General features: G+C 36.4%; 1 protein-coding gene across 1 annotated transcript in view; it reads left to right on the top strand.

Annotated features, from left to right (window-relative positions):
* Positions 1-12,814, top strand: part of Cdc6 (Cell division cycle 6) — a 70,381-nt gene that overhangs the window by 31,602 nt on the left and 25,965 nt on the right. The window contains exons 9-10 of the mRNA XM_090387868.1: positions 2,732-2,832; positions 9,855-9,922. Coding sequence (XP_090243994.1) covers positions 2,732-2,832; positions 9,855-9,922 — 169 coding nt within the window. The remainder of the gene's footprint in view (positions 1-2,731; positions 2,833-9,854; positions 9,923-12,814) is intronic.

The raw sequence follows: 12,814 nt of genomic DNA, 5'->3' as shown, positions 1-12,814 counted from the left end.
AATGCCAAGGCAATTTATATCAATAGTGTCATAACATGCAAAATCTGCTAACTTGAAAGGAATCTTTTTTCTTTTACAAATGCCACAGGCTCTGGCTAACAATCAAGTTTGCTGTCCAAGCATCTAGTTAGTGATGGGAGAATCTGTGGTCATGAGAATTTATCAGGTTTTAATTTCTAGTGATTTGTACCTGAACATTTTTTTTTTTTTTTTTTTTTTTAACTAAACAAGTTACAAGATACTGGATGAAAAAACAAATTATGCTTTAAAACATAGGGCTATAATTTATTTTAATTCATTAAGTTTCTAAATTTTGTTGTGTTTCAAAAAGGTAAAATCTGGTTCCTTATTACAGGGTCCCTTAATGTTATTCATAGATAGCATTATACTTCTATCTTGTGAAGTGCTGTTTATTTGTAGTATGTGACAGTGATGGTTTCACAATACAAGAGATCCATGTCACAGGAACAAAGTTTTTTTTTTTTTCAAGAAAACTTGTTAACTACCCTGTAATTGAAATATGGTGAGAGTCCTTTGAATTGATGCACATGCACAGATTGAATTAAAATCTACACTACTCCATAAATTCCCTAAGAAATAAAATAGAATGATAGTAGAATTTAATAAAAAAAAGGCTGCCATAGCCTAGTGGTCAGGTGCGTGGGTGCATAAGTACACATGCCTTGAATGACCGGGGTTCAAGCCCATGACTGCTGAATATGATGCTGTTTCTTGTATTCTGTCTATCTTGTGAACTCCTCTGACCGTTTGGTCCTCACGGAGTATAAACAGAAAATTTATTTATTTATTTATTTAGTTCTGTATTATCCATGCATGTTATGATCATGATAATTAAGAAAATTCTACAGCTGTTTTGATTAGCTCAAAACACATTGTTTGTCTAAAAAGATTCTTCACACTTTGTAGCATGGTGAATAGTGTTGCTATTTGCGTACTGGTGTGTGTGTGTGTGTGTGTGTGTGTGTGTTTCACAACTTGACTGAGTTAGTTGGATTTTGTGGCAAAAGTTACATGTCCACCCCCCCCCTTTCCTTAAGTAAATTTTTTCATTCCACAAAGCAGGCAAACCAACCATTGGAATGCATGCAATTTACCAACACAATATAGTGTGATACCTTATGATCTGTGGACTGTAAGGTCAGCCCATGCTTTTTGCTCTGAGATCTGCTGCACACAGTGAGTGAATGCAGAATAGCAGTCTTAACATGTTCTAATTACAGGGTCCACATTTGTGTACGTGTACCACAAAAACAATATTTATGATTCATGTGATGATAAGTCCTATGTTGAGATTTATGGCAATGGCGATTAAAAACAGTTGATATTGTGATTATTGCGAATCAGTTTTATTTTTATCCTTAAATAGATATCAAACTGATTAAACCTCATAAATTGAAAGCAAGAAGTATTTTTTGTGCTTTCTCATTTATTGTGCCTTTACAAGATTACTTCCATAAAACATAACTCTGAAGAAACAAAAATTAAATTATTATGCAAAATATATAACTTCTAACTTCTCCGCTAATGCCGGTGTCCCCCAAGGTTCAGTTCTTTCCCCCACTCTTTTCCTCTTGTATATTAATGACCTTCTTCCATTGACTGGAAATCCTATCTATAGTTTTGCCGATGACAGCACATTGCATTCCACTTTCCATTTTGAGAAACCTTGTCCTGCTCAATCAGCTTCAACTTCTCGAAAATCTGCTACCAATTCCTTAAATGCCGAATCTCCAGGTAATTCTCCAGTGGGTCAAAGACAACTTAGTTGATTTCAACCCTTCTAAAACTCAGTCTTGTTTTATATCTCGCAAAAAGGATTCTTCTGCTGCTATGCTTATCTTTAGTGACACTCCGATTTCTAGGCAAAATGATATATCTCTTTTGGGGATTACCCTGACTTCTAATCTCTCTTGGCACAAGCACATTACAAATATTGCTTCCTCTGCATCTAAAAAACTTGGTTTTCTCTTTCGCTCTTGGCGTTACTTTTATTCCAAACAGCTGCTCACTCTGTATAAATCGCAAATCCGCCCTGCCATGGAATATTGTTCCCACAATATTCCATGGCAGTGGTGCCCCCAAAACCTCTCTCAGACTTCTTGATTCCATTCAGAAGAGGGTAGTTAGGTTAATTAATGATTCATCTCTAACAGAGTCTCTCCACTCGCTTTCTCATAGATGTACTGTTTCTGCTGCATGCATCTTCTACAGATACTTCCATGGGCACTGTTCTTCTGAATTGGCTTCTATAATTCCCGCTCTTTCTTTAAAAACAGTCCAAACACGTGCAGCCAACATCCATTTACTGTTCAACTTCAAACCCATAGAACCAACTTTTCATCTTCCTCATTTATTCATTGAAATGCCGTTTTCTGGAACAACCTTCCTTCATACATATTTCCTGAAAATTACAATCTACAGAAGTTCAAGTCCAATGGCAACAAACATCATCTTTCATCTTCTCAACCTCCAACCCAAGCACGGTACTAAGTACTTATAGGTTCTAATACCTCTCGTGTTTGGGGTTCACATAAAGAAAAAAGATATACATACATATACAAATATATATTTATATATTCACCAATCTCATTATTTATGTGTAACAGGGATTTAATAAATGTACTTATTTTTCAAATTTGCTATTATCATGTGTCAGTTTGTTATACACTGTAAGTGAGGGAGATTTTATTCACTTTCTGTGCAGGTTAAGAGTAATGGAATTCCAGTTATCAAGCCATTGGCACTGCAACTATGTGCTCGTAAAATTGCTGCTTGTACGGGAGATATCCGTAAAGCTTTGGACGTCTGCAGGTTTGCATTTATGTATTTTTCCTTCTTTAGATGTCAAAGAAAATTAGATTTGAAATATATTTGTTCTTTATATAATGAAAGTGTGGGTTAATTGTATATCTGTTGGAGGTTATCACATTATTGAAATAATGTGATAACCCTAATACTGTAAGATTCAGTCTTTATGTGGATTTTGTAGTGTTATTTGTTGCAATGTTATACTGCATCCCAGGATAGGGTTCAATAAAAATCCAGAAACAGCTCGAGAAAATGGGCATGGCAGTATTGCATAACAAGATTAGTCTTGCAGTAAACTAAACTTCATAGAACTTCCACACATGTGAAATTTGTGTTCCCTACATAAACTGCATTACAAATATTGCACATACTGACCTTTCAAACTTATAATAAAAGTAAATAAGACTATATACATCGAACTGATTGATTGGCATGTGTATTTAGCAGCCAGTATAATCATCTAGGAAAATGACTGATTGATCCATAGACTGTTTCAGACCAGTGGGTGGATAGCAGTGGTAAAGGGGACACAAGTGCTGTTGGATTAATATGTTCAAACTGATTGTTATAGCAGATATTCATTATAGATTGTTTGTAATAATGGATTTTACTTCACATGAAAACTAGCGAGTAGGTAACGTACAAGAATGGAGAAGTCATTTCTCCACTGTTGTTTGGCTCATGTCAGTTCTGATGAAGAGATGGAGGAAGAAGTTAACCATTCTATTGCATGCAAAATTAATGGAACTCTGTATGTAATTAAACTTTTATAAAGTAAATCACGATGCCTCAGTTGTATATAAAACTAGCAGGTTGAGTAGTTAAGGTACAAAATATGAAACAAGTAACCCTAGAGATGCATTTAAAATTGTATGTAAGCAGAAAAAGTGAAATAATTAATATTATTATAATGAAATAATATTATTATAATAGACTTCTCTTATTATAGATCATAGACTTTACATACAGTGATCTTAGTTAATTTGAGATCAGATTATTTGAAATGCAATGTACAATTAATCCCTATATAGAGGGCTCTGGAGTGAGTTCTAAGGCTTGTACTGAAGAGAAATTTGGACAATAAAGAATGCGCTCACCCGAGTGGTCAGGAGCGGGAGTGTAGTAGCACGCTTTTTGAGTAGACTGGGGTTCAAGCCCCTGACTGCTGAATATGGCTGATCTGCCAACCCGCACTGGACTAGCGTGGCAGATTATGGTCCATTTCCCTCAGCATGAATCGTTGAGGAGGCTTCCATCCTGCAGTGGGTTGATAATGGCTGCACTTTACCTTTACCTTTTTATATTTATTGGAAAAAAAAAATTAGTTACAAAATTGTCACTGTATGGCATGTAACTATTTTAGTTACGATTATGCAAATAACTTACGATTATTTGCATAATCGTAAGATATTGCCACAGCACCACTACTCAGCTGTACAAAAGCAAAGCAGTCTCTTCAAAATCATACAGTAGATGTTTGCCTGCATTACAGCAGCAATGCCGACAATGTCGCAGGAAAAGGTGCTATTAGTGAAGCTGTACTATCAGAACAGCAACAATGCAGCTGCGGCTGTCAGAAAATTCAGGCATCAGAAATGCATAAGGCATGGACCTATGACTGTTTGTGCTGTCTGCAAAATGATTGCGAAATTTGAAGCAACAGGACATCATGGTGTTCAACCAGGTAGCGGTCGAAAACGCGTGGACTCCTCTCGTGTTGAAGATGTGGCTATGGCTGTTGTGGATTTATCAAGTCAATCTCCATGTGGTAGCACAACTGTGCCAGCTGTTTCTCATGAAGTGGACATGTATTCCGCTGTAAGGCTAGTCAGGTTTTGTGGTAATAGTAGTAGTAGTAGTAGTAGTGGCACATGATGCAAGAAAGCAAGTGTAGGAGCTTATGCAGCATCAGCCAAAAAAAAAAAAAAATCACACCATTCCCTCCAAATGCCTGTCCAGTTCCTCCTTAAATTTATTTAACCTATCAACTTCCACAACGACAGATGGAAGTTTGTTCCAGCAATTAACCACCCGCTGGCTAAAGGCAAATTTCCGCACATCTATTCTACATCTGTCCTTTCTTAATTTGAACTTATGTCCCCGTAGGTTGGTAATCTGAACAAGTGGAAGGATCCCATCAGAATTCAGCGTGCTCAACCCATTCAAGGCCTTATAGACCTCAATCAGATCACCGCGCAGGTGCCTAGTCTCCAGCCACTGCAATTTGCAGAACTTAAGCCTCTCTTGGTAAGAGAATCCCTTCATTCCCCTCACTAATCGTGTTGCTCTTCTCTGTACACGCTCAAGCAAATCTACATCCTTCCTAAAATGAGGCCTCCAGACCTGTACGCAGTACTCAAGGCGTGGCCTGACCATTGCCTTATACAGAGGGACAATCACCTCCTTTTCCCTGCTAGCAAAATTCCTATATATCATTGACAAAACCCCATGACCCACCCTAGCAGCCTGTCTGCACTGCTCAGAAAACTTCATATCTGACTGCACAATTACTCCCAGGTCTTTTTCATTTTCTACCACCTTAAGTGTAGTACCACACAGTTGGTACGTTTCTCTGGGGTTACTTCTACCCATATGCAGTACTTTGCATTTGTCAAGGTTGAACTTCAGTTGCCACTTCTTAGCCCATCTGCCCAAATTATCTAGATCCTGTTGCAGTAGCACACTGCCATTACTGTCATTAACAACCCTGCCAACCTTTGTGTCATCTGCAAACTTCGACATTAAGCCTGATATACCTTCATCAATATCATTGATAAATACACAAAACAACAGTGGACCCAACATCGAACCCTGTGGGACTCCACTAATAACATTAGTCCACGAAGAGCAGCACCCATTGATTACCACCCTCTGTCTTCTCCCACTTAACCATCCTTTTATCCATTGTAGCAACTTACCCTTAATACCATTCTGCTCCAATTTGTACAGTAGTCTTCCATGCGCAACAGTGTCAAAAGCTTTCCTGAAATCCAAGTATATGATATCAAAATTATTTTTTGCATCCAGTTCCTTTGTGACCACATCATAATAACCAATCAAATTTGTCAGAAAGGACTTTCCCTTAACAAACCCATGCTGTGTTTGAATTATTGCTGCAGTCTTGTCTAGATGATCCTGCAATGCATCTTTAACCAGCGACTCCATTATTTTACCCGGAACAGAAGTTAAACTAACTGGTCTGTAATTACTCGTGTCACCCTTCGATCCACCTTTGTGAATTGGGGACACATTTGCACATCTCCAGTCCGTGGGAACCTCCCCTGAGTCCAAGGATGCTCTCATAATTATGGCTAAGGGTTTGCTTAGTTGCTTTGCCGCCTCCTTTAAAATAACTGGATAGATCCCATCCACCCCAGGTGCCTTTCTTATGTTTAACTTCAACAATTTCTCCTCCACTTTGCTCTCAGTTATTACAAAATCATTAAGCACACTGCTACTATTTGATAACCTTCTTAATATCCTAACAAGATGCACATGCTACAGCAGCTAAAGCATGGTGATACAGATATCCGTTTTACATACGCACTTCAGTTTCTGGTGCAAATGACAGTGGATATCACTTGGCCATGGAACATCCTTTGCAGTGATGAAGTCCACTTCTGCTTAAATGGACAAGTGAATATGCACAACTGTTGCATTTGGGCAACAGAAAATCCCTGAGTTATCCAAGAGGTCCCGTTGCATTCTCCAAAAGTGACAGTGTGGTGTGGATTTATGGCCACATTCATACAGTATGGCCATATTTTTTTGAACAGGTAACACCGACTGTTGTTTCCAGACATCTTGGCCACCCCCGATCACCGGACCTCACCCCATGCGACTTCTGGTTGTGGGGTTTTTTGAAGAACCAGGTGTATCGGGAAGGATGTCAAACTGGCAGATTTGAAGGACAGCATTAGACATCGTGTGCTGTTTATTCCAGTTGACATGTTACGTTCTGCCGTAGAAAATGCTGTTCTTTGAATGGAAACTTTTGTTGACCAAGATGGAGGCCACATTGAACAAGTGTAGTGCTGCTCAAGTGATTTGTATTGCCACAGCACCATATAGTGACAAATTTTGTAACTAATTTTTTTTATTCCAATAAATGGCGAGTGCATTCTTTATTGTACCTGTTGTTGTCCAAATTTCTCTTTAGTACGAGCCTTAGACTCGCTCCAGAGCCCTCTACATAGGGATACTTTAAATTTAACAACCCTGTAGTTTACAGTTGTTACTGTCCCCCAGTGATATAGGATAAAATATGCATTGTAATATGGATTATTTGAAATACATCTACAGTGAAATTTTAAGTCTGAATTGGTTTCAGCAACTTGTGAATAGCTTTTAAAATTCAAAAAGACTGCTGGAACCCTTCAAGAAAATGTTATAATGAAAATTTGCTAGTGTCTTGCAAAGCGTGGTATTATTATTCTGCATATGGCATTTTTTAAATTTTATATTTCTGTTCACTTAACTATAAGTTGTGTTACAGGTGTACAATGTATTCTAATTTGTTTATAACATGGGGAGAGAAAAAAAAAAATAAAGTTTCTTACCTTAATCCCACCGTCTGCAAACCCAATGGAAATTACGTCTTCCATCACAGAGAACTTGACCACTCTTTCAACTTACTTGAAGATGTTTGGATTAAACCTTAACCCGTCAAAATCTGCAATAATGACTTACTCATTGAAACAGCAACCAACAATAATTCAACCTTCAGTTTTAGGTACTCTAATTCCAGTGGTTACCTGCCATAAAGATCTCGGGGTATATTTTGATCCGAAGCTGAAATTTAATGATCACACAGAATACCTCCGGAAGCGTTTTAGCACCCTACGCTGGAGCGCGAAACAACACTTACTTCATTCCAACGATGCCGCAACCACTACCAGATATCTTCAAGCCACTGTTTATCCGGCTATTTTATATGCTACTGAAATTTGGGCATCTGCGTCGCCTTCACTTCAAAAACCGGTGTTCTCGTGTGAATACTGGACCCTGAAATGGGCCACAAATAAGCATCGCCGACCCCCTCAATTGAGAACAACTGACATGGCTGAGCAGCTAAATGTACCTAGGATCCCGAGGTTAATTGACAGCAGGCGTTTAATGACTTCAGTAAAAATGTACACAGGAGTAATAAACGCCCCAAACATCTGGGATTTTTGTCAGTGGCACAATCCTACGCCATCCTTGAGGTCAGGGCCCACACTAATCCTCAAATACAACCGGTTGAAACTGTGTAGTCGGTTCCTGCCTGCCCAGGCACTCCCCAAAATTCAGGCACTACTCCGTCTTGGAGTCGACCTTCAGAAATTAGCTACCGACTACAAATACCGTCACATGCTCCTCGAGTGGATTCCATCTGTGGAACTGGGATAATTTCCTCCATATGACGTTTAGTCCTCATTTTTCATTATTACAATTTACATGTTTGTAACTCATAATTTACATGTTTGTAACTCTTAATTTCCATGTAACGGTAATTTTTTTCCTTTTTGCCAATTAATTTCATTTATAATTTCATTTATAATGTAAAACTCCTGGCCATGTTGCCGTGTTGAGTATTATTGTCTCTAGTACATGTCCTGTACTTATTAGCAATAAAGAATTTATTTATTTATTTATACACCGATCACTAATGATATAAAATGTACAATTTCTCAACAAGTGTGAATGTATGACTCAATTTAAAGAGAATGATAACAAATTTACTTCAGAGAGGTAAAAATCCATTGGAGGATTTAAAAAATAAACTTAACAGGTTTTTTAAGAAATTCACAATGAGAAATGTGAAATCTTTTTCAATTTCTTGCACATATTAACAAAGATCTGAGTTTCATCTTTGCTGCCATAATAGTTGCAAGCTATGTATACGAGCTGTACATTAAAACAAGTGCTGTGTTGTTTGTTATGTGTAATTACTATTATTGTGATGTGTACATACCATCTAAAGAGAGAAAGAGTATCCATATTTTGGGATTTACGTGCTATTTAATACTAATCTGCAAAAAATATGGTGACACTTTTTTCTTCTAGTACGAATTCTGTAATTAGCAGCAGTTCCATGTTATGAAATTTTGTAAATTTCATAACATGGCACTCAACTATTATAATTACAACTATGTACATTAGCCATAGAGTACTTGCATAAACCATTGGCTTTTTTGACATTATTTTAGAGCAGCTGAGTGGGAGTCCAGTGCTGGTAGATAGAACTTTAAAAATGTACATTTGGTGAATTACATTTGTAAAATTTTACCTTGATTATGTGGAATTAAATTTGTTTTTTTGTGCTCGTAAATTAAGTCCCTATTTATGGAAAAGATTAACCACAAATCTGCTTCAGAAGGTTTTATCTTGTTTTCAATATTACTTTTCTGAGCAAAGTTAAAAGATGAAAAATATAAAAACCTCCAGGTTTGAACCAGTCTAATATCCTGTAAATTGGTGTTTTGCATTGAACTGTATAATGGCAGCAAAAATGAAATGGCAATTTTGTTAACATATGCAAGAAATTTACCGGATTTCTTTATAGCACAATTGTTATCTTTCTCATATTGAGTAAATTAACAGTTAACTGTATATTCATGCATGTCTATTTTAAATGAGGATTACAAAAATTCTGCACAGTATTAATAAGGGTGACCATACATTTCTCTTGGTTAATTAGTGCCAACACTTTCTGAACTTGTATGTATATTTCAAACCCATTTAACTTGAACTGGATGTATTTTGGTCCTTTCAACTTCAAATTAACTAGGTTTTGCAGTAAATGGGCCAGATTTATGTTGATGTAATGCAAATAGTTGATCTGCTTAACTTAAGAAGTGGTAGCAGTAAGAAGATTGATTGTGCTAAATAGTTAGGAAGATTAACAAAGGAAAGGGACTTCTTATATAGTAAAATATTGTTCTGAAGCTTCTAGCTTAAAACACCATACTTAATTCATCACATTTTATTATGTATATATAATTTATTTATATATTTTTTAATATTAATTATTACTGTATATTTAGGAGAGCAGTGGAACTGGTGGAAACAGAGGTGAAACAACGTTCAGTCTTGAAGCGTGTGTCTGATGATGGTAAGTGTTGGTTACAACATTCTTTTACTAGTAGATATTTTTTAAAAATATATTAAACATATATGGTTGATAATATTATTGTATCTTGAAAAGCTGATCACTTTAATTCACAAAGTCATTTGAGCCAAGCAGACTAATCAAAAATCAAGTGTAATACATGTATGTAGTGTAGCACTTCATTCTAACAACACAGAACATGTGTAGGTGTATTACCTTGCTTGAAATTGTTTTGATGCTGATATACTTACCAAAAATAAATTGACACAAATAATAAATGGTAGTGAAAAGATGCCAAATGTCAGTCAAAGTATTTAATATTAAAAATCTGTACATATAAAATATTCTCCATTACATAGGTATATAATTATGTGGTAAGTAGCTACGTTATGCATCAAAATTAAACTTAAAATGCCAATTAAAATCACGAATTTATTAATCCAATAGCCCCAGGCTGTCGAGTTTTTGTATTTTTGGTTGATTTTGAGTTGTACTTTTCCCTGTTCCTGGTAAACTAAAAGGGATTTTACTTTAAATTCCCCCGCAGCGTTACCATTCAGCAATAAAGTCAACCAATCCTTTACCGCTTTGAAGCTTGGCATGTTTTTTTCTTCTTTCGATATGAAACTTCTTTTAGGCATTCGTTTCCAAAAAAAAGTCCTGTTTCATCTATGTTAAAAAACTTGTTGAGAAGTATAATACCTCTCTTCAATAATTTTAAGAAGTTCTTTTTTGAAAGTTTCAGCTCCTTGATCTGCACTTACAGCTTCTCCTTGAATTTTAAATCTATTGAACCAGCCCTTACTAGCTTTAAATGGTTCCACTTTTTTTTTTTTTAAGGCGAGCTTTCTTCAGATCATCATATAGGCTAATCGCTTGTTATTTAATAATATTTAACTTAACAGAATTGTGTGTTGGATATTACTTCAATAAAATTATTTAGAAGTCTCTCCATTTCAATTATAATAGTTGGCCTAGCCATAACTAATTTAGTTGTTTGCAGTGGAACAGCTATCTTTCTCGTTGCTAAAATTAATTCTTTATTTTTTATAATTGTTCTTACAGTTGAATCTGCCGCCAGTCCTAAATAATTGCACACATCTACTTATCGTTGAACGGAATTGCTTCGCTTCAAAACATTCATTCTTTTTCTTACCTTAGTAGGCTTTGTACCGCATCCAGATGTTGTCGCTTTTTAATTCTTATCCGCCATTATTCATCTTCGAAAATGTAATTGCATTGCATTAATTTTTATACAATGTTCGAGTAAACTGTCCCTTACCTAACACTGTACTGAGATGACTAGACTTCGGATAAATGCACATAACGCGAATGTTACAAGCAATGTGCTTGATAATTTTAAAATGTTGATCTTGGAACTGTGTAACAAGCCACCATACTGCAATTAAATTAGCGTGGAAGAAAATTTCACAAGTTGGCGTGAAAATATCAAACAACTACATAAAGAATATGCCCTAAACAATATACAAAGCTGCCAAATATATACAGATGGCTCAAAAACAGGTTCTGCCGTTGGTGCCGCAGCTGTCTTTCCGTCCTTTACAGTCTCCATATCACTACCAGTTGAATGCAGCAGTTATACTGCTGAATTATATGCAATCAAACTAGCCTTACAGAATATTAGCCCTCTCCACAATGCTAGCAGTATAATATACACTGATTCATTGAGTGCAGTGTCTGCCTTGGGCAATCAATTTTCAACATCACAACCAATCAAAAAACAAATCATTTGCTGTTTAAACCATCTACGAAGTAGGAATCATTCAGTGAAATTCTGCTGGATCCCAGGGCATTCTGGTATCTTAGGCAATGAGAGAGCAGATCAGGCAGCCAAAAAACCAAACAGTACAACACCAGCAAATTACCAAATACCATACAGAGATTATTTGAAGCATATTAAAAAAGTCTGTATGTTTCAGTGGACAGAAATATGGAAGGCACAAAGTAATAACAAGTTGCTCCAAATCAAAGAAGAACCAGCCTTATGGATTTCCAGCTTCAGACAAAATAGACAGGAAGAAGTTATACTAGCAAGACTAAGAATTGGACATACGCACCTAACCCATATGTTTCTACTCATGGGGAATGACCCACCTCGATGCACGTATTGTACACTACCGCTTACAGTCAAGCATATGCTTTTAGATTGTCCTCACTATTCCCATTTCAGAAGTACTTTCCATTCTCAATCACAACTGCAAGAACCGTTATCTCTTAACCACATGATTGGCAATAGTGCTAACCTAGCTACACTATACCTTTCTGAAGCAAATACATATATATGAATTCCTCTAATGCCAAAATGGAACACATTATATTACTTTAGGATAATAATATAGGATCTGGCACATTTTGGCCTTAGCTGCCCTTGTGCCCTTAAACTCCAATACCAATACAAGTTGGCGTGGGAAACTGTTTAATGCTGTTTTGCTATTCATTTTCAAACTGTCAACTTTATCAGACGAAACGTTTTCGTTAAAAATGCCAAAAATTTAATCTGTACTCCTGGTAAAAGAGCGTTATGGTGAGTTGTGACAGCGTTAGAGTGAGATATGGGTTGTAATATAAGAACAGCGTTATAGTGAATCAGCATAGAGCAAGCCACATTATAACAAGGGCCTGCTTTAGTTGCTTTCAGAAAATGGGTAGTTGATTATTGGCACAAACTTCTTGTGGAAGTAGGTAGTTTGAATAAATTTAAGAAAGACTTAGATAAATTATTAGAGATGGACAAGTGATGTGGCAAGCGGTGTTTTTTTTTCTTTTCTCTGATGCTATATAAACTTGCTTGCTTCCTTCACTACTAATGCTAATACCAATATAAGTATATCAAGTGTATGAATTTCATGAGAAATTCATACACCCGATACACTT

The sequence above is a fragment of the Mastigoproctus giganteus genome, chromosome 13 (assembly GCF_048544385.1).
Source record: "Mastigoproctus giganteus isolate SK-2022 chromosome 13, ASM4854438v1, whole genome shotgun sequence".
NCBI lineage: Eukaryota > Metazoa > Arthropoda > Arachnida > Uropygi > Thelyphonidae > Mastigoproctus > Mastigoproctus giganteus.
Note: the sequence above shows the minus strand (reverse complement) of the source record. Positions and strands in the feature narration are given on the sequence as shown.